Raw genomic sequence first — 26872 nt, 5'->3', positions numbered from 1 at the left:
TTGTTGCTTTTTGTGTTCAAGTTTTTATTTAGTCTATGTAGCCCCGATACTACGACAAATATTTTATATCGTGTAAAAGCTTCGTATTACTAAATCAAACCTTCAACAACAATATGAGTCCCGACATTTTCAGATCTAAAATTCTCCCATCACTCACGTATTCCATTTATATTATGAGTCCGTCAAGTAAACAGCAACAAAAGGGAGTAAACTATGAAAAGTGTAACAAAGTGAAACATTTGATGATAAGGGACCAAGGCTTAATTATTCAGAAGTGCTTTCAACTCCACTCCTGAGCTATTATTAAAATCACTTACATCCGCTTATCGAACCACTACAAATAATGTGACCCCGAGATCTGTCACAACTGTATGTTATCGCAGGTCAACCTTACCCTGGTTCTTTTCAGAGGAGCGCTCACCTGCTCTACTTAAAAAATGGGAATCCACGCTCTGGGGTTAATTGAACTCACTCCACCGACTTCATATCTCGTTTCCCTTTATCGTATATTATTCAAAAAGGTTCAGTATTTTTTTAAATGTTACAGTGAAATCCGTTCAAAAAAGCGGACGGAGTAATTTGGTATTTCTGATTGTTTAACCACTGAGTTATTTTTAATAGGAGATTTTTGGTAACAGACCGATTTTCAGGATTTTGCCGTGAAAAAAGTATCTATTCATTTAACATAAAAGTGACTTTTTAGACTAATTGGACGACTCAATAGCGGTATAAATAGCTGAAATAAATTCCATGATCTCCTATCACAGGAGGTAGTCAGACACGTGAAGTACGTGTTAAGTCAAAAACTTAAAGCGAGCAAGACGCATTAATGTTGATATAATAATAAAGATACAAATCTTTATAATCAATAGGTATTTTTTAATTAAATGTTGTATCGCTATTAAGTTGTGAGTCATAGTCAGGGATCGGAACCGGTTTTTTGGAAAAACTTTGAAATAAACATATATTTCGGTTTATTTTATACTCCAAATATAGGACTCGGTTGTGTTTTTAAATTACGACTTCGTATTATTCGATTGCCCAATTAGAAATGAAGTAGGTAATTAACAAAGAACGAAAAAATACCGTTTTCGTTCCCATAGAAAAAATACCGGTTTCCGATCCCTGGTCATAGTTACCATTTTGAGAGCTTACACGAATCCTTTTAATCGTAATAAGAATATATATTTAACAAGCGTTTATTTAACTTGCAATGTACCTATGTACGTATGTAACTGTTTGTACGGGTCAAATCTTGCAAGTTAAATTTGACCCATTTCCTGGTTTTCTATGAAGCTGAAAATTTGCATACATATGTAACTCGGGTGACAATGCAATATTATGGTACCATTGAGCTGATCTGATGACGGAGACATGGGGTGGCCATATGAATTCTGTGAATTGTGTGATAAAACAACGCAAACTAACTGTGTCTGGGGTTTTTAGAATTGTGTCGATCATTATTGGTTGCTTGTGGAAAGAAAAGTACAGTCAGAGATAAAAGATTGTTCCAAAAATGATTTTTGCTAAAAACTTATATATAAAATAAAATCATAAATAAATAAATATTATAGGACATTATTACACAAATTGACTAAGTCCCACAGTAAGCTCAATAAGGCTTGTGTTGAGGGTACTTAGACAACGATATATATAATATATAAATACTTAAATACATAGAAAACACCCATGACTCAGGAACAAATATCCATGCTCATCACACAAATACATGCCCTTACCAGGATTTGAACCCGGGACCATCAGCTTCGTAGGCAGGCTCACTACCCACTAGGCCAAACCGGTCGTCAAAATATATTTAATAATATCCTGTTATGCTCTTATGCTTGATAGGCAATACCCGAGCATGAACTACAAGCAGAAGAGCCAGTCAGCGTGGAGGTATCGGTCAACTATAGCTCGCCCGCTGGCAATGGCAGGAGCCGACCCATGGAATACAGGTACAACCTCAAAGTTAATGTTTCATATAATAAATATATTATAACGGGTCACTCTAGTTGCATTCATATATTTAATATGTGACTACCTGGTTCAAAGGACTACATCGCTATATAACGTGGCAATGAGGCTAGCGTTATGGGTACCTTTGCGCCGCGGACAACTCGGGGGGTCTTTTTGACTAGACTTAAGTTAATCTTAAGTTTTTTTTTAAAGTATTTTTTTTGTACTGACCTAAATAAACTGTTTGGGTTGTTTTAATTTATTAAAATGTATTAAAGGACTCTATATACATAATGAATGTATTTGTTTTGTTTCATATATATAAGTGTTTTTTCGAATTTTGCGTGCATCAGTGATAGGCAACTTTAGGCTCTATGAAAATAAATGGAACAACTAAAAATGTTTGAAAAAAATTAACCCGTGGAATATACAAACAAGCATAAAATAGGTTATATAATAGATAATACAATAGGTACACAAGATAAGTAAATATTTTCAGAGAACTAAACTAGCCTTCCTTTTGGATGTGCCAAAGTCGAGTAAAAAACGGGTTCAAACTTATTTTTGCGCTAACTATGACATGGCGAAAACTCATAAAATAGACGAATTGATCAGAAGACGTTGAATTTTGGCAAAAACTCATACAATAGACGAGATCAGGGATACCTATTTATTGCGTGAGTCTTTCACTAACTTTATTTTGCTACAAACCGTTTCTACGTTATATAAATATTTGGTTCGGTAGAACACTACAAATATAAACTTTACGTAATTGCATGTGATGGTTTATCACGGTTTCGTTGTCTGGCAAAGTTAGACAAAACTAGTGAATATACTGATTTAGTTGAAAGCGTGTTAAGTTTTGCAGTGACATTTACAAAGTGGGTGCTGAAATCTAAGCGAAAAGTGCCTCATGCATTATAACAAAATTTTCATGACAACTCTATTTGCTTTATACGAACATTAATTACAAAATTTACAAATGAAGCGACATTTTGGTTTGCTGGAGAAATGAAATACAATTTAGTATGGATACTAAGTACATAATGAGTCGCTTAACTTCAAACTCGGATAAATCAAACTATCAGTTTGAAGTTAAACGACTCATATATGTACTTAATATCCATAATAAATCTATATTGTGGTGGTTCTTCTATCATTCGCATTTTTCAATCGAGAACAGATAGAATCATCGATTTTGACAGTCCAGACAGTGTAAATGTTATTTTAAACGTCGAACTTCTATGAAATTATGATGGTTACTTAACACAAAATCGCTGCCAACTTAGCTTGGTCTGACTCTAATATCTTTACGATACGAATGGAGAATACAACCTTGTTATTTAACTGGTTTAAGATAAAGTACGTATTTAGGTTCCAATGATTAACCTTCAGCTTAAATGGTCAAGTAACATTCACAATTTTAAGTACAGAGCGCAATCCTATGTAAACCAATATAGTTCTAACTGCCGAGTACACATCGTTGTTGCGAAGCTATAGGTCAATTTATACTAGGAACAAGTTGAAAGTAGCTTTGAATTCGAAATGCCTTCCGTATAGAAAAGCCTTACGGTTCCAGGGCGAGCTTATCCATCATAAAGTTGACCGAGCCGAGTCGAGCTCGGTCGTAAACCGTCCTGCAAATTGAATGCCCGTGTGATTTACTTGCTCGCTGTAAAACTTTGTGAAGGCCTAAATGAATGGTCGAAACCAACAACTAAGAATAAATTGCGGATTGAAGTAGAAGAACGATGATAACATTGATAACTTGAAGAATTGTGAAGTAAGGGGTGTACCGAAAAAAAAACTGGTAATTTCAAATCAAAAAAACTGATGCGATTGAGAACTAACTAGGGTTTTTAGAATAACTACAATAAAAAGCGGCTTTTTATTTAGATATTTGTCCGTTTTTTTATTCATAATTTTTTCTGTAGGAGTAGGCAGCTTCTTCCTAGCGCATTCAGTGGCAGCTTTTTACGGACCCGTTTTTCATATTTGCCTGCATCAGCCCGTGACCTGCTGGAATTGTTTATGTTTTTTGGCTGTTTCATTCTTCTCTTTTAATACACTTTTGATTTGAGCCCAATAATGGCTGAGAGAACGGCACTGCAGGACGTTTTAAGCTCTTACTCTATTGTATGTCAACGACCAATTGCGATTGTTGTACGAAGAAAATTGTATGATTTTCGACTTGGCCTAGACTTAAGTAACACACATTTTCTGTAACTTTAGTTATCTTAACCTTCGTACGAAGAACTGAATTGACGTTCATCGTAGTTATTTGCACTTTAGCCGCATATATCTACCTCAGTTTTTACGATAATTATGACAGGCATTGAGATGAGCCCAGGGTTACTTGTTCCTAGAGATCTGCCGCTTCGAGGCCTCTATTCAAAAGACAACATACTAAATTAGTTATTTATTATAAAATGCACGAAACTTCGAGTTAATTTTTAGTGTTTCGAAATCAGGCATGTAGGATGTTGTAAATTTTCTTGCTTTTTGGAAAAGCCCAAATTTCAGTCATCTCTTCTATTTACTGGTCTAAAGTCGAACAGCGTTAAACCAGAATTATTTATATTGGAATATATAATATAATAATAAGACTTTTTATCGCGGTAAAAATGCCGTAATCATCTTGCTTAGAAACAAAATTAGAGGGGTTTGAAATTTACAGTTTTTTTTCGGTACAGGCCTTATTGTGCAAACCAATAATACGTAGGATTTAGCATTCCTTTTTAATTCCACACTTATTAAAAATTCAACGAATAATGAGTAGGTGGTAGAGGATGTCCGGGTATAGTGGACACCTTTGACTGGACAAACAAAAAACAAGACAGAAATGAAAACATGTCTAGGTATTATCGGTCCATATTCATTAAACTTTAAAAGAAAAAAAATGCTAAACAGCCTCTAATTTTTAGCAATATTTATAATTTTAAACAAAAAATTAAAAAATATATTTTAATCACTTTGTCCAGGGTGCCAAACTAATAAAATCTGAATAACCTTGATAATTAATTGAGTTTTAATCAACATAAGAACATTTCAATAATATTAATTAAAAACAGTAATTACAAGTAAACTCACTGACTTCATGACCATGTGCAGTCTTCATGGAACTACTACATTTATCACAACGAAGGTACTACTATGCTACTATGATGTTTGTTGACCAGGAGCTTTGATTGGATTTTTTTATGTATATATTCCAGCTTTAAAATATTGTCAATAGAAAAGTGAACCTTATAAATTTTGGCCAATCCGTCAGTTCAAACCGTTGCTTCAGTTGAGTCATGCCCTGTAAGCTGTAAACAAAAGATCCTTCAATTGCACGTAAAATCGTTATTGTAATTAAAATTATAAATAAGATAGACATTCGAGTGCTCGTCTTTTTCTAGTACTTGTAAGTTAGTAAGTAAATATTCTTTGTTGGGCACCATACAGTTAAAATATACAGAAAATGAAATACAAAAAGCTAGGTAACAACAGGCGGTCTCAAAACCACCACCATCATCAAATAAGTCATTCATTTTTTGGCATCTTTAAATAAGTAATTTTCAATAGAGAGATGTACATATTTTATTGTAGCAAGTGGCCAGTGCGCGGCCCGTGCAGCGCTTCGTGCGGCGGCGGGCTACGCGTGGTACACCCGCGGTGCCTGCGCGGCCAGCAATGCGCCGCGCCCCGCTACGAGGCCTGCAATATGCACCGGTAAGTCTGGCCAGCAAGCCGTTATTATTGCAGGTAGGCAGTTCGTGAGGGCGCAGCATGTCGTGATGACGCGGACTGAGCGTGGTGCGCCCGTGAACGGCGCGATCAGCAGTGTGCCGGTACGAAGCCTGCAAAAAGGCATCGGTAAGTCTGACTAACCAATTGTCGAACATGAGTTAATGGAACGACGCCAGACATAAAGTAATCACTACAGAGGAATTGTCACTCCGTGAGCTCCTTGCCAAAGAGCCGGTCCATCACCTCCATCTATTACATAGCTAGCATCATACATAGCATCTATTACAGTAATGCTTAAATTGTCTGCAATAGACGCAAAGGCCTGTGATGATGTAGATCACACACTGGCAGGCTACAATCATTGCGAGTTAATACGAGTATAAGGCTTTGGCAGTCAGCCTAGATACAGCGATGGTGTTGATAGAGTGTGGTATCTAATTATTCTTTCAATGTAACCATGATACAGACTGCCCGAGGAGGCGAGGAGTTATGCAAAAGGATAGCTAACTTTTCCTGGGGGCTCGTATAAGTTGGAACCGCTGTATTTCTTCGGTCACAACCATTTTGCTCTTGATAGATGTATGACGGTTGACGAAATTAACTATTTACTATATACCTAGGGCAAAGCTGCACACCCTACCGAGGAGTTATGCAAAAGGATAGCTAAATTTTCCTGCGGGCTCGTGCAAGTTGGAATCGTTGTATTTCTTCGGTCACAACCATTTTGCTTTTGATAGATATTTGACGGTTGATGAAATTAACTATATATCTAGGGCAAAGCTGGACGGATTCACGCTACTAGATTTTATTTTTCGAGACCGAGATAAGGGCGTAATATTTAGTAAATTGTTCAGCCTCTGTCTCATTCCGTTCTCATTCAATGCAAAATTGCCGAGTTAGCAAAAACGCTTTCAAACGCTTTGTGTGCACTGAAGCGGATTTAATAAAGTCAGTGAGGCAATTCTGACGTTAGCGCCTAGACGCTTGCTACGGTTCGTTAAAGTCCGGACCTGGCATTATATTGACTTACCTAACTTCCGCCCATATAATAGTATAAAGACCGTTCTACAAAAAAAAACATATGTTTATTATCTTAATTGTTCAGGATACTACTCAAATCACAATGAAGAAGAAAAACGGATAAATGACAAAACCGGGATCGAAAAGTTCGGGGTGCGGTTTTTTTTGTAAATGGCCAATAAAACTGATTTCGAGATATGTAACAACCATGCGTAACCATAGATCACACTTATGCTAGTTTGTCTGAGACATAGCACTGAATAAGGGTTAGTAACGACAGCCGTTTAACCCTCTCTAAGCTGGAGTGTCCGAGACGAGAAGACATCGCTTTGTAGTTGCGCTATTTTAGCCCGGGGAGTTATTTACCTACCGAAATTAGATTGCTGTTTGTTTAGGTTTGCACGGAACTTGCTTAAAACTTATCACGTCTGTTCAACATTGAGTTGCCTGTACATTTTCTTAGAAACTCGTATTTTGAGAGGATAACTAAAGTACGCAAATATCTCTATTGGTGCACATTTACAATACAAATACAATAATAATTACTGATATAACACGAGTACTTCTTCAAATGAAGGCATTATCAACGAAATTGCATAGCATTAGATACTAGTTTCTTCCGGTTCGGATTCTAGTAGAAGGAGGATTCAATTTTTTTTTTTCATAGGCATGAATGAATCATTCATAATTTCTCCATGCAATTTCGCAGCTCACTGTACACATCGTGTTGTTTGACTTCGTCAATAATACCTGGTCACCTGTTATACTTATACATGCTAATAGATAACCAATTTCATTATGTTCAGATGCGAGTTCCAGTGGAAGGCAGACGAGTGGGAGTCCTGCAGCGCTACCTGCGGTGACTCCGGACTGCAGGAGCGGCAGCTCTTCTGCGTGCCTGTTACACTCAAGTACGTGAAATAGGTAGAAGTACTTAAGTCGGATATATGCTACCGTTATAATAGGATTGGAGTGCGGTGATTCTGGCCTGTAAGAGCGTCAGCTTTTTTACTTGTTATATGCTCTTGAGTATCTTGTTATCTGACCGCTGTTTGGCGCAATTACTGCAGCGCAGCGAATTGTGACTTTTTTCGTCGCCTGATCTGCAGGAGCGACAGCTTATCTGCGTGCCTTTTACTTTGAACGAAGTAAGTAAATAAGCGCCTAAGTAATTATTTTTTAGCAGTTTTATCCGAAGCCTGCCTGTCTAGTATGTAATGCACGATTATCAACATTTACTTCTATTTTAGATATAAATGGCGGGAGTAGAGGTAAGCCTATAAGTTGAAGGACATCAAGTTTGTAGAAATTTGATGCAGACATTGAAAATTAATGAAACTGAGAAATGTGTATGAATTTCACATCCGTGAGAAGACACTTTAAATCCGTCTCACATCCTGGTTTGTTTAGCAATCAAATAGCTTTATAGGATTTCCATAGCACATAACACACAGGGTAACACTATCTTATTATCTATCAACCACAAACTTAGACAGACTATGGGATGACAGAATCATATTAAACCAACACCTGCCTAGTGTATTCCCTTCATTGCCAAGCTACTAAACGGAATTTACTTCAGAGTTTACTTGTCAGGCGTGACCAAGTCGTAACAGCCTGTGTTGAGAGCACGTTTTACTGCCTTGGAAATACTACTCTTTTCCGTCGTCAAAACGAGCTATAAAAAGGTCCAAAATATAAAGTCTTTGTGTTCGTAAAATTCTTTACAACCAACTGAAAAAAACGAAATATCGAAAACTAGCGACTAGGTTTTGGCGTGTCAAAGCGAAAGTCATTGTTAATTAACTTAAATATTGTATTATTCGGAGGCAAAGGAACTCTAGTTATTTGTACAGCGAGAGAGCAAAGTTTGATATTTCTTCGAGTGTTTGTTTTGAGTCGAGCGTAGCGAGTGAATCTAATTTAGAATCTTGAGCGTAGTAAGGGACTCAAAAGCGCACGAGATGTAAATAACTTTGATCTCGTGTAGTACACACAATTTTTCACGTCATTTAGCCATCAAAAAATACAACCTGAAAAAATGTAATCCGTCTTCAACACTATTTTTCACGTCAGTCAGCCATCAAAAAATACAACCTGAAAAAATGTAATCCGTCTTCAACACTATTTCACTCATGTTTTCTGAAGGTATTCTAACAATTAAGTTAAATTACCGCAATAAAACAAAACGAAAGAAATTTCACTAAAATAATACGAAAATAATGAATTAACGGTGAGAGTCAGAATGGCGGGTGTACCTAAATAAAATCAAATGAAAAGCATACCATATTTTTGTACCTAATTTGTACTATTTAGTACCTCGTTTAAAAAAAATTGTACCTCACGGTACGTAAAGTTATCATAAAAAAACAGGTCACCCGCCATCCTGACAGTCAGAATGGCGGGTGTACTTTATTACGCTATGTTCCCGTGGTTATTGATAAATTCTATAAAAGCCAAATTTTTGTACCTTTTTGTACCTTCACATTCAATTATAATATGAGTCATTTTATTTGTGGTTTCCAAGTTTTACTCATTTTATATTTTGCTTGCTATTACAATTTTGCAGGCGTTATAATTTTTCAAGTTATTGATTTAATTTTTAAGAAAAAACGCTAAGGTACAATTATTTTTATTACGCCAGGATTTAGTACCTTTAATGTTTAATCTGTTAAGTTCAAATAACTCAGAAAATCATGTCTTAAAAAAGGCTAGGCGCCAATTCAAAGAAATCTGACATGATTTACTGAGTTATTTGAACTTAACAGATTAAACATTAAAGGTACTAAATCCTGGTGTAATAAAAATAATTGTACCTTAGCGTTTTTTCTTAAAAATTAAATCGATAACTTGAAAAATTATAACGCCTGCAAAATTGTAATAGCAAGCAAAATATAAAATGAGTAAAACTGGGAAAGCACAAATAAAATGACTCATATTATAATTGAATATGAAGGTACAAAAAAGGTACAAAAATTTGGCTTTTATAGAATTTATCAATAACCACGGGAACATAGCGTAATAAAGTACACCCGCCATTCTGACTGTCAGGATAGCGGGTGACCTGTTTTTTGATGATAACTTTACGTACCGTGAGGTACAATTTTTTTTAAACGAGGTACTAAATAGTACAAATTAGGTACAAAAATATGGTATGGTTTTCATTTAATTTTATTTAGGTACACCCGCGATTCTGACTCTCACAATTAACGACCATCAATTGACAATTCAATCGACCACTTTTATTTTGTAAAAAAAAACTGTAAAATACGGTCCGAATTGCGGATACTACTATTTGTCAACAATAGTAGAGATCGTTAAAAGTAGTTATGTAATTAGAATTATTTACTACATTAAATAATAACGTAAATTTGTATAGGTTCATTGTTTTGATTGTATAATAAAATACGTAAAATATGGTGTTTTTATTTTATTAATTAATTATTACGTATGAAGACTCGTAGGGTGTTTTGGAACGATGCGGTCTGAATCTGTGCGATGTGGTCTGGGATGAATTACGTATGCACTTTTTTGTCTCTTTCTTTTTGCTAATGACGTGAAAGGGACAAAGACAATAGAATCCAAATACTTCGAACCTGTATTAGGCCCCGCACGTTGAAATGACATTCGAATATAAAGGTCACTTGAATGTTATTATGTCTCACTCCGTGAGCAAAATGCGATTTAGCTCACTGTTTTTAAGCAGCAAATTACCCTTGTTCGAGCTGCTGACGTGAAAAAACTTTTCCACATGTTTGCAGCTCCACATACCAAAGGGATCTAATTAGAGCCATGGTGTCGCCGGCGCTATGTTCGGAGCCCAGGCCGGAACAACAGCAACCTTGCAACCGCTTGCCTTGCCCCGTTTACTGGCAGGAGATGCCCTGGACGCCGGTAATCCTTTTTATTAACTTAGTTTCAAAACTTAGTAATTAGTAATATACTTATTTTAATCACTCACTTGAGACGAAAAAGGATAACTGAGTAAGTAAATGATTACCTTTTTCCAATAAATAAGAGTACCTAACTAGATAGCCGATATGAAAATATCCTAGGTCACATACCAAATTGCATTGCCCTCGTAACGCCCACCAGATTATAAGAATGAAAGAAGATTGTTCTCTCAGTCAAAGCGGCGTAGCGTATGTGTTTGCCGCCCGGGGCCGATCAGAAATTTGCCGCCCCAATTTATGACCAACATCACTTAGACAAGTTTAGTCACAAAGATTTTTACTGATGAAAAAGTTATACAGTTTAGCATTATTCTATGTAATAATCGAAAAAAAAGTTCTATACTATTTATTATTTCACTTTATTAAGTACACTAAACAGATATCGTACAATATCATGAAAAACATACAATTGCATGATGGCTTGAAAACTAGCACGAGATTCAAAACAAGTGTACACAGCATGCTTTACAAGTTCAAATATGTATATAAAAAAAATCATGGAAAAAGACGCGGCCTCTTCAAGGTGATTTTGATCCCTATTTATTTATTTTTCTTTTTTTTACCTGGTTGAATCGTACATAAAACAAATGTTGGGTCTTTTATCTTTCATTACATACTTATATAAGTCATGTGTATTGGACTGCCAAAATTGCAACTGTACATGTTTTACCTACTCGTTGAATGGCAGTCAAAAATAAGCGTGTTACTGAAAAGTACCCTAAGTTTGAAAGGTATTAGCTGAAGTATAGACTGGTCGAAGAACTAAATGCTGGTGATAAAATAGCGTTTATACAAAAAAATATTGTACCTATTTTATTAATGTGACACTGATTTTTACTCCCTTTTGTGAAGTATATTTTTTCACAATCCAGCCGGGTATTCCTGTCTTACGACAATCCCAAAGTAAACAAGTAAGTAGTAACTAAAGTCGCGATCTAAATTTTAAAATAATTATATTATGTTTTGATCACTATAAAACAAGCTTTCAAATCATGGCTAACCTTTTTTGTTATGAAAAACTTTGTATTACATATTATCAGTCAAAACCTTTGTGACATAATTTATCACCTGACTAGACAAAGTTAGGAAAAAGTGGTAAAATACAAAAAATATAATCAAAAACTAGTCAGTCATTGATCGAAGCACTTGATTTACCCTTTTGGCCTAGTTGCTTTTTCTTATAAAAAAGCATACCGGGTTAATTCAATTACTTAGATGGTTTCCATGATGTAGTGTGTACCAACATGCATACTAATCCCCAGTGTTCAACAACGTGCGGTCGCGGTGTATCACGGCGGCCGCTGGTGTGCCCCGCCGAGCACGAGTTCTTGTGCGGCGCACGACCGCGCGAGCGCCGGCGCCGCTGCCGTCTGCGCCGCTGCCCCGCACCGCGCCCCGCGCCCTGCCCCGCCGACACCCTCAAGTACTGCGAGTTGTTCCCTACTGAGCAGCTCCGTAGAAACTGCATTCTTCCTCAGTTCAGAAAGTATTGCTGCAACGCTTGCGCCGCTGCCGACCGCGCAGTCCGGGACGTAAGTTAGGATAGCTTTAATAAATAATAGGTCCTTAGATTTTTTACTGCCTATAAATAGCGAAAATGCCGACACTGCTAGCATACTCGTACCTAATCAAAAGTATCTTAACACTTTTTGCATTGGACAAAAATCGCTTCCCTTTGAAAAAGGGGGGGGGGGGGGGGAGGTGGCTCAATAAAATATTCTAACAATGTTACTTAAGATATGAATATACCTACCTATAATACTCGTAGTGATATAGCATGCATAGAGCGGAAGCAGGTTAAACAGTTCTCGAACTACCAGTACAATGCAATCGATATTAAGATATTTTTATATTTGTTAACAGTTTCGATATATTTGCATTTCATCGGTTGTAGACAACCGAAACTCAAAGTTTTTATGAGTTTTGTCGTCGCAGGCGATGTTATATAATGTATTTTAATACCTTTTTTTACATTTTATAAACAGTATTTGGTGTCGCGTACCTATTTAATTACTTAATACTAATTTAAGCATATACCAAGGCGTATATTCAGAAAATTAGAATATATTCTATCAGAATTCACCACACCACACCACCACAATGTATCTTTTCCCACTTGAAGAACACGAAACTCAATAGTACCTTTCTAATTATTGGATGGCATTTTCTTTCACGCAGTTTTCATTACTAACTGTGATTATTATAAAAGAACCTTAATTGAATGAAAAGTTGATCAAAACTAAATTAGAGTTAGACCATGATAAGTCTGCAACGATTTTGATAGCACACACAAAGCAATAATAATTAATAAGTTCATAGAACATAGAAATATGACGTTAAAATAACACTTGCATTGCGTGAGCTATCAAAATCGTTCCAAGCTTATCTATTTACTTTCTGACTTTTAAAATTAAGTCATGAAAATACGTTGATTTAAAAAAGTGGCTGTGACATAATCGGACAGACAGACGGACATGACGAATCTATAAGGGTTCCGTTTTTTGCCATTTGGCTACGGAACCCTAAAAAGAAAATAAATAATATTTCAAGGAAATGCTAACGAACCGTTGTATAGTAATAATATTAATAATGTACAAATGAATTTACCTACCCAAAAATATTCACATACCTAGCAGTAGGTAATAAGATATTAAAATACCAATTTACACACTGCTTGAGACCACATGTACCTTCGTAAATATTGTTTGTGTATTTAGTGTTGTATTGTGCTGTTTAAAGTCCTTAAGCATACCAGTATGTGTGAAATCTATTGTATACATATACTAAAGTGTAACGAAGTGCCATAACTTCCATAATAAATGTGCTATTTCTAATAATAGTTGATTTTTTTTTCCTTTTTAATGCAGCTGGACAAAACTTATTGAAATTTTCCCCCATGACCTCCGTAACGACTGGTAGGCCGATCCAGTCAAATTAAGGGTAGCTCGGAATGACAAATAATAAGTTGAAAACTCGTATTGTACACCTACATAATTGCGTTCTAAAAATTGTCTTAAAGTCACAGAAAATATCGTGCGCGCGTCGGAAGTTACTCAAGGTCGACGCTCATAAACTTCCATTTTTCGCGAATATCAAGGTTTCTATAGCTCTAATGATATTTACGTCTAGATTCAAAATTGTAGATGATAAAATTTATGACAATATTTTATACGACATAACATTTCCAATAGCGCAACGCACTGATAACGAGGTTACATCGATAAATTAATCCAATTAAATACTTTATAACTTTAATATTATTGTATCGACTGTCTTTAAAGTATAAATAAATAAATATTATAGGACATTATTACACAAATTGACTAAGTCGCATAGTAAGTTCAATAGGTTTGTGTTGTGGGTATTACTTAGACCAACCATACATATTATATAATATACATATTTATAAATACTTAGATAGAAAACATCCATAACTGAGGAACAAATATCCGCGCAAATCACACGAATAGGTAAATGCCCTTACCAGAATTTGAACCCGGGACCGTCGGCTTCATAGGTAGGGTTACTGCCCACTAGGCCAGACAGGTCATCAAGAAGTATGTTTCAAGATTAGATTGGTTTTTTTTTAGTGTATTAGAAAATACAAATGTATGCTAGTAGAAATCTAATCGAATACGAGTACTACCTACATCCGCTAATTGCAGCAAATTTATTAATACCTACCTTTTATCTTAAACAGCTACGTCCTGTTGCATCCTGAACGCGATACCACATCAGGTGTGGTATTCGAACTTATAAATATGTTATAGATATGTCATTAGTCATTACTTGCGGCCTTTGAGTCTTGCGACGTAACTCGCTCCTACTCCTACCGATATATCAAGTTCCTAGACGCGAGACGCACGGCCAAGTGATGTCAAATAAAGTTTAAAATGACATCTTTATTAGGGTTCCGTACCAAGAAGGTAAAAAGGAAAGACTCTCCGTCTGTCTGTATGTCACATAGCTGAATATCTCGGGAACTACTTAGGCACGGTATCGATTAGAAATTTGGAATATTTATAAAAAAGACTAGCCAAACGCATTAAAAAGTGTTTTTTTTATCCACTATAGAAAATGATACTTCAAGTCAAGTAAGAGTATTTTTTTATACCGCATATGAAAGAACTTGAATTCTACATTCTAAAAAAAATTACGGTAAAGAAATAGATTTATGAATGTAAATAAAAAAAATCCTCCGAAGTCTATCAAAGAATATTTTTTTAACAATTTAACTTTGCCATAAATATTACAGGAACAGATATTGCCGTGTGTTTATTATTCTTGAAATTTCTATGAGATTACGCTAAAAAAACCTTCTTTCAAATAAAAAAGGTGTTTAACCCGGTTCACATGATAAAGAAATATCGCTAAAACACCAACATAAAAAAAACATAAGTACGTGTTTAGTGAAAACGCGTTTTTCCTAGTTAAAACTAGTTTCCCGTATCGCCTCAGTAAAACACGTTTACACTTTAGTTAAATTAAAACTAGTTTTCCGTAAGGCATCGGTGAAAACTAAAGTTTTAACCGGAATGTTTATATCAAAACTAGTTTCCGCAAATTGCCTTAGTGAAAACTACTTATATCGTTGATTTCCTTTTCTAAAGCTCTTGCATTATTCGAGCAAAAGACGCGGAACAGGCTAACTTCGTATAATTTCCATGTGCGCAACAATAGTTTCCCTGGGAACGTGACTACTTATTACAAGGCGTGTCTCGTATTACAGTACGTCAACGGTGCTTAATGCTTAATTACACATCAAAGATAATCAGATTAGTGTGTTAAGAGGATATTTATAGTGTGAAACGTTAATATACCTACTGAAGTTTTGAAACAGTCAAGGTGGCGGTAGTCGGGCTCTATGAATAGCACTCATATTTTGAAGATAACGGGTATTGACTTCTAGTTTTGAATAGTAAAAACGCGTTTTCGCTTACAAATACTATATATATGTAAGTAATAGGTAGTCTATAAACACTTCTCTTAAAGAACATAACAACTATACTTTCACACATGTTACAACTCTCATTCTGCATTGCACAATACAAACGGCAGACTTCATTTTCCATCAGTCAACCATTGGGCAAACCGAATAGATATGGTTTTGTCTGCGGTCACATTATATTGTTTTGCCCTCATCAGTCGCACGCTATATGTGTCGCAGAGGTTCCACGCGTAACGGATCAGTTTACGTACTTAATTATCTACAGTGTGCCGGGCAGCCTCGCCCACGTTCTCCCCTAATAAATCCTCAGACGCCGTCTCACGGTCAAATGTGTTTTTCCACAAAATCCATGCGAGCGAATATTATTAAAAATTCTTTGAAAATATTAACAGATTTTAACGAAATATTTTATTCAGGCCGCGGTATTTGAACTTTGGTTAAAGACCTTGGAAAAATCGATCCTTGGGTAATACGCTCTTCATTAAATTTATATAGGTGTATACTAGCTATTGGTAGTACAAACCCATATCTTACCAATATAATTATAATTAATTGGTCAATAGATAATAACTTTATTGAATAAACAAAAATAGCATACCTCTAGATCTACTATCGTAGTCGGAAATTAAATTGGGCTAAGGCCCAATTTAATTTCCGACTACGAAGCTGTGCCTTAAACACGCACTATGTCCCGTGGCAAATTACCACTTGTCCACGTACGACAGCAACAATAATTCCTCGGCTTGGTTCTACTTCTATTTATTCCTATAAACCTAAAAGTTATATATGCTGAGTCTTACTCTCCCTTAAGTAAACGCACTCACAGTTTCTCAATCAACAATCAATGAATTTGGGTTGTGACACTTGAAAGAAATATGAAACGTTTTCACGAAAACAAATTGATTCTGGATCTATTAAAGGTATGGTAAAGTATTACGATATTTTTTCATCAATATTAATTTCTTTTAAAAAATCGTTTTGAATTTTGTGTTTGAAGCTAACAGCATAATTAGCATAAATGTTGGATTCATAAAATAAAAAAATGTATTGAATAAAATTTAAGCTTTCTTATATCGTCCATAAGTGCCAATTTCCACATACCTCCTACTTACGAGTATATCCCGTACTTTTAAACAAAGAAACATTTCTATTTATAAAAACCGTTAAAACTTAATTTACCTATTTTTCTTTAAAACTAGTTTTCGCAAGACGCATAAGGTGTATCGGGCCAATTTCGACTATAAAGTACAACTTTGACTACCGAAAACTACTATCTACAGCATTTTTACTGGCAATTGATTGCCTTTATATTGTAGATTAGTTATCTAGGTTTATTGTTTTAGTCTTACATACAAAAATGGCGAGTCTATATACTTTAAAATGAATTTTATTTATATAAAATACTTTTTTTATAGATTTTACTTCCTAAGTGAGATTTGACTGCCACACGAGAAGTAGATTTGGCAAAACACAGATTGATAGGGTACTGAAAAGTACCCTAAGTTTGAGGGGTATAAGCTGAAGTACAGACTTGTTGGAGAATTAAATGCTGGTGATAAAATATTATTTAATAAAGTAGATTTGTTAAAAAAACAATTGTAATTATTTTACTAATACGACACTGATGTTGTTTCCATTTTGTGAAATATAATTTTTCACAATCCATCCGCGTGCTCGCGTCTTTTGACATCCCAAAGTAAACAAGTAGTAAATAAAATCGATTCGATCAATTATATTGCGTTATGATTAGCATAAACCAAGCTATAGAATAATGCAATTTTTTATTTATTAAAAGCTTTGTATTACATTTTGCCAGTAAAAACCTTTGTGACGGAACTTATGGACCGACTAAGTAGAAATGAATAGGGATTTACTCCTTCTTTTCTTTAAGAACTAATCGTTTTCGCAAGATGCATACTTCCAATCCCATCAATCAGTCCCTCGATAAGTAGATACTGAAGATCGAGGCCGGTTTGTCATATTCTGACAATGGCATAGAGGTAAACTAAGATAATAAACAGGGGTAAACTAAGATTAAAGTGTACAATGTTTTACAAAACGCGACCATGGTATTTTACAAGCTTTTATTTAACTGCCCTGACTTTCATGTATGTATGAAAATTTGCTTGTGTGGGTCAAAACTTGCAAGCTAAATTTGACCCACCTCCCGATTTCCGATTAGGTTGGAACTATGCAATATTATGATGACATGGAGCTGATCTGATAATGGAGAGAGCAGGTGGCCATGGGATCTCTGTGATAAAACATCGCAAACTAATTGTGTTTGGGATTGTTAGAATAATCTCAATGAAAATTTAGTTGCCTGTAATAAGGAAAGGACAGTCAGCGATAAAAGCTGGTACAGTCAGCTGCAAAAATATGTATCGAGAGAATCGTCTCATAAACATGGTACTACGCTCTTATTACACTGGAATAAGATGCAATGGGACATATTTTTCAGTAAGATGTGTACTCGCATATTCTTACACTTGACTGTACCAAAAATGAAAATTTTGTCAAAAACTTATTTAGAGTCTTCTCACTATTAGACTCTAAATGTGACCGCGACCGGCGAAACGTCCAACTTTATAGATTGCCACCTTGGACGCCTTGACAGGTTATTCGTATAAAGATACAAGCAAATCTCGTCCTTATGGCAAGCGATAATATGGGACGTTTTGCCGGCCGCGGTCACAAATAAGTATTGACAAAAATCTGGAATAACTTGATTGTTCCTTTTAGTAGACGATATACTCGCTCGGAACTCGGTTTGCTATCCTTTCCTAAGACGGATACTTAAGTAATATTTTAACTATGAAAGTTGCTAACCACCTAAGGAAACGCACACTTTTCTCAATTCCCATCCTCGATACGAGTATAAGTAATAAAAGCGGCCAAGTGCGAGTCGGACTCGCCCATAAAGGGTTCCGTACCATTTATGACGTATTAAAAAAACAACTTACTAGATCTGGTTCAAACCAATTTTCGTTGGAAGTTTGCATGGTAATGTATATCATATATTTTTTTTAGATTTTTCATTCCGTTATTTTAGAAGTTACAGGGGGGGGGGGACACACTTTTTTTCACTTTGGAAGTGTCTCTCGCGCAAACTATTCAGTTTAGAAAAAAATGATATTAGAAACCTAAATATCATTTTTGAAGACCTATCCTTAGATATCCCACACGTATGGGTTTGATGAAAAAAAATTTTTTTTTTTAATTTTTATGACGTATTAAAAAAAACTATTTACTAGATCTCGTTCAAACCAATTTTCGGTGGAAGTTTGCATGGCAATGTATATCATATATTTTTTTTAGATTTTTCATTCTGTTATTTTAGAAGTTACGGGGGGGGGGGGACACACTTTTTACTTTTTACCACTTTGGAAATGTCTCTCGCGCAAACTATTCAGTTTAGAAAAAAATGATATTAGAAACCTCAATATCATTTTTAAAGACCTATCCATAGATACCCCACACGTATGGGTTTGATGAAAAAAGATTTTTTGAGTTTCAGTTCTAAGTATGGGGAACCCCCAAAATTTATTGTTTTTTTTTTTCTATTTTTGTGTAAACATCATAATGCGGTTCATAGAATACATCTACTTACCAAGTTTGAACAGTATAGCTTTTATAGTTTCGGAAAAAAGTGGCTGTGACAGAATCGGACAGACAGACGGACATGACGAATCTATAAGGGTTCCGTTTTTTGCCATTTGGCTACGGAACCCTAAAAACCAATAAAACATACGCATTACCGGTACGGCATCAGCTGCGGCGTAGCTTTTATTTCAATAAAAATACTTTCCGTACACATAATGGCATCGAGGATACATGTCATGTTGGCTAAAAACGAGTAAGAATAGCGTCGCAACTTCACAAAGCCCAACGAAATTAGGGGTAGGTAGATATATGTGCTACAGGCATCACGAAAATTCCAATGGACAGTTTATTGTGTCAGAGCTTATAAAATGAACTTTCTGTTTATAAATAAATAATAATAAATAAATATTATAGGACATTTTTACACATATTGACTAAGTCCCACTGTAAGCTCAAGAAGGCTTATGTTGTGGATACTCAGACAACGATATACATAATATACAAACACTTAAATACATAGAAAACACCCATGACTCAGGAACAAACATCTGTGTTCATCACACAAATAAATGCCCTTACCGGGACTCGAACTCTCGGACATGGACTGGTCGTCAAATTTACAATGATCTTACTGTTCATAATCATACGGTCGAAATACGATACGTCATTAATTTTGAGTTGGACCAAGAACACTAGACAAACAAGTTTGACTTAGCAGACCTAGAAGTACGAGCACTTAGCAGTTTAACTGGGCCGATTTGGATAAAATATGACTGGTTCGAAGAGCTCCTCATTATGTGCAGAATAAACACTGAATCCCAATTTTAGTTACGAAAATACCATACCTTTTCGTAACTTAGTGAACGATTTTTTAGGACATTAAGTAAAATTGTGCTTATTATGTAAATAATAGAAAACTCTGTCTATCCAGTAAATTTTATCGAAATCTCACGAAAATACAACCTTGCTACAAACACGACATATACACCAATATCATTTATCATTCATATATCATTTTTTATTTATCATTTATTTATCGTATACACATACGACAGCTACAAATCTACGAGTATATAACATATAACCCAAATATTCTTTCACGCGTTTACTTACATTTGAAGAACGTTTATTCAATATGGCGGTTAGGTCGATTACTAAGGTTGCCATATATTATGTACGACCAGACTGGCTGCGATATACCTAATTACTCATGTGCCTACTGATCGATTTGGTCCGCCCTGTAGACCTCATTTTTAACGTAAGCGTCCTTAGTACCCAGCTACGAGTTGACTTATAGCAGGTAGGTATGTACCTGTATGCTTGTATCGTTAACTAACTATTAACTAAGCTACAATAATTAACAGTTCTGAATCAGATAATTGTACTAAGTACTTATTTATTAAAATCTATCTATTATTCATTCGTAACAAGATATTTGTAGTAAACATATTTATTATCTAATTGACAACTGCTCGTAGTTACGCGTGGTTTTGAAAATTAAAGAGCTATTTCAAATCTGTTGCGCAAAAAACTCAAACTCGTATCTGATATACGTATCTAATATATAGATACGTATACGAGGTTGAGTAAGTATAGCGGCGATATGAGATATGGTTCCAATCTCCTTTAGGGCCACTTGCACCATCCCACTAACACGGGGTTAATCGGTTAAACCTGGAGTTACCTTGGTTACCAGTATAATTTGACACTGGGTTAACGGATTAACCGGTTAACTCCGGGTTAGTGGAATGGTGCAAGTGGGGCTTAGAGTACCTGCTGAATTGCGCATTACGTCAACCTTCAACTAAACACGTCACTTTTGGCACTGGCATAATATATACTGATATGTCAGTGCCAAAAGGTATCAGATCAGTATCATATTGGAATGAGATCTAATAACTAAAACACGAATCCAAAAACATTACTTGGTACTGACAGATCAGTATCAGATCAATATCATATCAGTATGAATCTTATTGGAATGCGATTCAATAACTAAAATTCGAATTGTCCTGAATGTTTAATCTAGAAATAAAATTATTATTTATATGACGCATGTTGATTTTTCATAATTGGCTAATGTTGTTCAATTATAATTAGTCAATTTAATGAATATAATATTACAATCAACTGTATCTCCAATTATGTTGGAACAATAAATTGCGAGTATGATAATTAATTATATAGTTGAGTAATTAATTAACTTGTTCGAATTTAAACTGTCGAGAGACATACTAACATTAAACTAATTTTACGGTTTACACTCATGTTTTAATTAGCATGTTATCACGAAATGTATGTATTTAAATCAATATTGGAAAGACCGTCTATCAGAGCAAGTCCGTCTATAAGCTATAAGTCTCGTGTTAGACTTAAGTATGCTGCTTACAATACGGTTGGTAAAGCAGTATTTCGATTTCAACCCCTTTCCATAAATGCCGCGAGGACGAACAAAACGGACGAAACTCAACTATTCGTGTTTTGAACTTGACATGCGAGTGATGCGAGTTCAAAACTAGATCTTGTTCAACATTTTACCACTTTGGACACACATTTTACCACTTTGGAACTGTCTCTCGCGCAAACTATTCAGTTTAGAAAAAAATGATGTTAGGAACCTAAATATCATTTTTGAAGACCTATCCATAGATACCCCACACGTATGGGTTTGATGAAAAAATTTTTTTTTTAATTTATTGACGTATTAAAAAAAACTACTCACTAGATCTCGTTCAAACCAATTTTCGGTGGAAGTTTGCATGGTAATGTATATCATATATTTTTTTTAGATTTTTCATTCTGTTATTTTAGAAGTTACAGGGGGGGGGGGACACACATTTTTTCACTTTGGAAGTGTCTCTCGCGCAAACTATTCAGTTTAGAAAAAAATTATATTAGAAACCTAAATATCATTTTTGAAGACCTATCCCTAGATACCCCACACGTATGGGTTTGATGAAAAAATTTTTTTTTTTTAATTTTTATGACGTATTAAAAAAAAACTACTCACTAGATCTCGTTCAAACCAATTTTCGGTGGAAGTTTGCATGGTAATGTATATCATATATTTTTTTTAGATTTTTCATTCTGTTATTTTAGTAGTTACAGGGGGGGGGACACACATTTTTTCACTTTGGAAGTGTCTCTCGCGCAAACTATTCAGTTTAGAAAAAAATGATATTAGAAACCTAAATATCATTTTTGAAGACCTATCCCTAGATACCCCACACGTATGGGTTTGATGAAAAAAAATTTTTTTTTAAATTTTTATTACGTATTAAAAAAAAACTACTTACTAGATCTCGTTCGAACCAATTTTCGGTGGAAGTTTGCATGGCAATGTATATCATATATTTTTTTCAGATTTTTCATTCTGTTATTTTAGAAGTTACGGGGGGGGGGGACACACTTTTTACCACTTTGGAAGTGTCTCTCGCGCAAACTTTTCAGTTTAGAAAAAAATGATATTAGAAACCTCAATATCATTTTTAAAGACCTATCCATAGATACCCCACACGTATGGGTTTGATGAAAAAAGATTTTTTGAGTTTCAGTTTTAAGTATGGGGTACCCCCAAAATTTATTGTTTTTTTTTCTATTTTTGTGTAAACATCATAATGCGGTTCATAGAATACATCTACTTACCAAGTTTGAACAGTATAGCTTTTATAGTTTCGGAAAAAAGTGGCTGTGACAGAATCGGACAGACAGACGGACATGACGAATCTATAAGGGTTCCGTTTTTTGCCATTTGGCTACGGAACCCTAAAAATTGTATAATAGTACTTAATTTAAAACCCGTTTTATTTATCTAATACAGTTTTAATGCACTCAAAAGGCTTTCATTTTATAGTTTTAAGTTTCAAAATTTCTGACCTCAAAATTGTGCCCTGGAAAGTCCGTCTAAGAAGTTTAAAGGAAGGCTGTCATATGCTAGCTTTAACAACATTTAACTCTGTCAAATAGACAAAGAGTCAAAACTTAATTAGCCCTAATAAATTAAAGCATAGGGATAAGGCCGCGGGTTGGTGTCAGCGCACTGCGGGGCGACGAGCGGTGTGCATGGCCGTTGATACATTTATTTATTTAAACGTGATTACACAATACATGAAAGTACAAATGGATGATCAAAATTCATTTTCTACCAATCAACCACACGCGCGGATAGGTAGTTATCATTTCACTCAGCGGCGTACGGTGCTGCGGTTTTTAACTTTGTATTTGTATGCAGAAACCGCATGGTAAATCACACTTGCTCCGCCTCTCCGTGCGGATCGCATGATGGTTCGCAATCTCGAACGAAGATGCGGTGCGGACCACAGGGTATGCCACCCACAACCAGTTCCGCAGTGCCGTACGGATATTTCTGCAAAGGTTAAATTTCGAAATAAAAACCCGAACCCGACAGCAATTTGAAACATGAATGTTCACACATGATTATTGACTTCCCTGAATGTTACTAATACGCCAGTTTGCAATGCATATGTCTAGTCGGATTCCCATGTATAATGGTCTAAGATCCCAAGTATGGTTTATGAAAATTGTATTGTTCCCAAGTATGTTTTTCATTATCTGGCAGCCGCGTAAATCTGTAGGTATAGTACGAATTTTCCTAAACGATTTTAACGCCTCAGACCCTAATCTGTTAAACTTATACAAACAGGTAACTTGATATTGATTAAGTACTCTCATCCATCTGTTAACTACTTGAAAAATATATCAAAATGATAGTAATTTTAGCGATAACTAAAAACGGCTTAATCGGTCATGTCCGCTGTAGTGCTCATTGAAAGTCCCAAGGTTCGAAAGTTGGAGAGGACTGTAGAGTGCGATTATTTATACAACGTCGGTGGCAAACAAGCATACGGCCCGCCTGATGGTAAGCAGTCTCCGTAGCCTATGTACGCCTGCAACTCCAGAGGAGTTACATGCGCGTTGCCGACCCTAACCCCTCCCACCCCTCGTTGAGCTCCAAACATATTACATATTAACGAATATGCATTTTTTTTTTAAATGTTGTTGAAGACTCCTATTAATTTTGGACTACCTATCCAACGACACCCTACATCATAAAGCTGAAGCAAAAAAAATAATATAACGCGACAATGTTGAATATCCACCACACATATTCAATTATTCACTGATATTATTCAACTTTCAGTTCTTCTTTCGTCAAACGCATGCAATGTATTAGGGCGCACATTATTGCAAGCCATATTGCGTTTCAAGCCCCGGAGATGCAAATTGAACATGAAAGCGTACTATTAGAGACATACCCTGTATTGACTAAACCATGGACCAGGTACACAAGAGCCTGGAATAGTCGTTCGGCGTCCATTGTCTCGACTCCGATACAGCTAGTTATCTGCTCGCATTGTGCATAAATCGCGTTCTGTTTCCGTTCGTTCTAAACCCGAGGGGAACTGGTATATAGAATACAGCAATCTCTTTATTATTAATGCAGTAAATTTAAAGTAAACTTCACTTCTTTAATATAATTACTCGTATTTCAATAGAATTTCATTATTTATTTAAAGAAGAAAAATGTGCAAATATATTTTAAAAAATCAACTCCATGCCAGGGCGAGTTATGCGCTACGTTTGTAGCCGATTAGGTGGTTTATCCGCTTTGCAGCATAAAGCGCCTATGAACAAAGAATGACGTAGTGCTACAAAGGAACACGTCGTAGCGCGTAGCGTGCTAGTCCTATAAGAAGTAAAACAGCAGATAAGTAAATAACTAAGTAGGTATGTTGGATTCCATTGCTTTGCCTATTCAAATACTAATATTAATAAATAATAAAATGAAATAGAGTCTTAACAAATGAAATGAATTGCTTCAAAATATATAAATTGTATTTTTTATAACATACTGCTGAATTAATATAGTACATTACGATACAAGTGCGAAAAATAGGAAATTCGAAACGAGTGGCGATAAATTAAAACACGACCGAAGGGAGTGTTTTAAATCGACACGAGTTGCGAATTACCTATTCGCACATGTATCGTACAACGTTTTACAGTACATATGGCCCTTTAAATGTTCGACACAGTAACATAATATGCTACTTCTCGCACTAGTGCTATAAAGTAGCCCCATATGTACTGTAAAGATTAATTTCGCAATAACTCAGACCAATTTGAACGTACTTACACTGACATCAGAATGAAATCTGAAGGATGTTATGTTAGTCATGGTGGGTCTCGCTACTTTCACGCGCGCCAATACACGTACGGACAAGTACGAGCGAAATGCACGATAACTGAATGACATCACTTGGAATAGATGTCTTTCTGATGTCAATGTACGTTCTAATTGGCCTGATTAGTGATTCGCATTTCATACGATTTGTGATATTTTAGAGCAAATGTTTAAATTTTAGATTAACTAGCATCGTTTCAATAAAACTATGACGCCATATTGGCAATGACCGACGTCATTAAATTTAGTTACAAGTTTTTTCCTAACTTGATACTTGTAGAAAGGTAAACACCTCCACTAATAGAGGCGTTTAAGGTGCCAATTTGTGTCGCAGCTCTTTGGTGTACCCACTGTCCGTCCGTGACGAGGGTCAGAGCTGTGTGAGCATTAGCTTTGCCGATCGATACATATTGGCACTGGCTCCGTCTTCACAACTTTAGCGTTAACTTTGACTGCTTTGACCAAATGCGTTTTAATATCGAATTTGTGAACGAATTAGAGAATCTTGATGAGCTACAAGTAGGTTACCTATATCAAATATTATGTTAATAAGGGTTTTTTTAATACTTAATACAATTAGTACTGTAGTACTATGCAATCAAATCTGAACACGCACTTAAATCTCTTGACATTAGTTAAATAGATCCTGTTCAAATATACGAGTGACATTTTGTGTGGCGTTACAGTTTTCGTTGAATTGGTTTAGATCATATTTCATTGCTTATTATAGACAGAAAAATATGAACTCATTTGCAAGAAGTTTAGTTACAATTTACTTCAATTCCAAACAGGTCCTCAGCAAGCTAGACTAGGATTGAATTCCAGTTCGTTGAATAACTGGATTTGCATCCACGATGAAAGCAATTCATTATGTCCGCTGACAGATGCGCTGAACCTTCTCCTATAAGCCTATCTACCTACCTGTAAAACCCGAGATACCGTGGCAAAGAGAATAGAAAAAATCAGAGTCGTAACTTTAACCTTTACCAGGTATTAGACGAGTAATATTCTTAACCCAAAAACGGTTCCAATTATTTCGATGAGGGTTTCACAGAGACGAGAAATCGAAAAAAAAATTAATATCAAGAAAATTAATAAAAGCAATAATCCTTTGCGAAAAAACTTTTGTTTTAAGCTCATTTAGATTATATTAAAAAGTCACTTTAAACACTCACGATGGTATGTACACCATTTTCTTTGGCGCATAGATGTAAATAATTATAGAGTCCTGAGATACCGCGCATTCTTACACCAGCCGCGCAGTCTTACACATGTTGCTGCGCAGTCTTACACGGCTGGTAGTGAGTGTAAGAAAGCGCATTTCTCATTTGTCATTTATGATTGAATATATCAAGATACATAAGATCTCATTTACAAATAGTGTTTAAAATTATGTTGACTTGTTATTGTGGAAGAAAATAACTCAAATTAATTTCATTTGTATCGTTTGTT

The 26872-nt window shown here is 35.4% G+C and overlaps 1 protein-coding gene across 1 annotated transcript in view; it reads left to right on the top strand.

Moving 5' to 3' along the window:
• Positions 1–12769, top strand: part of LOC133520547 (A disintegrin and metalloproteinase with thrombospondin motifs 1-like) — a 67794-nt gene extending 55025 nt beyond the window's left edge. Inside the window, exons 13-17 of the mRNA XM_061855028.1 lie at positions 1852–1958; positions 5551–5673; positions 7518–7622; positions 10473–10605; positions 11927–12769. Coding sequence (XP_061711012.1) covers positions 1852–1958; positions 5551–5673; positions 7518–7622; positions 10473–10605; positions 11927–12205 — 747 coding nt within the window. The 3' untranslated portion in view covers positions 12206–12769. The remainder of the gene's footprint in view (positions 1–1851; positions 1959–5550; positions 5674–7517; positions 7623–10472; positions 10606–11926) is intronic.
• Positions 12770–26872: the final 14103 nt, after the last annotated feature.

This window comes from Cydia pomonella, chromosome 8 (assembly GCF_033807575.1).
Source record: "Cydia pomonella isolate Wapato2018A chromosome 8, ilCydPomo1, whole genome shotgun sequence".
Lineage (NCBI taxonomy): Eukaryota > Metazoa > Arthropoda > Insecta > Lepidoptera > Tortricidae > Cydia > Cydia pomonella.
This window is presented reverse-complemented; position numbering and strand designations above follow the sequence as displayed.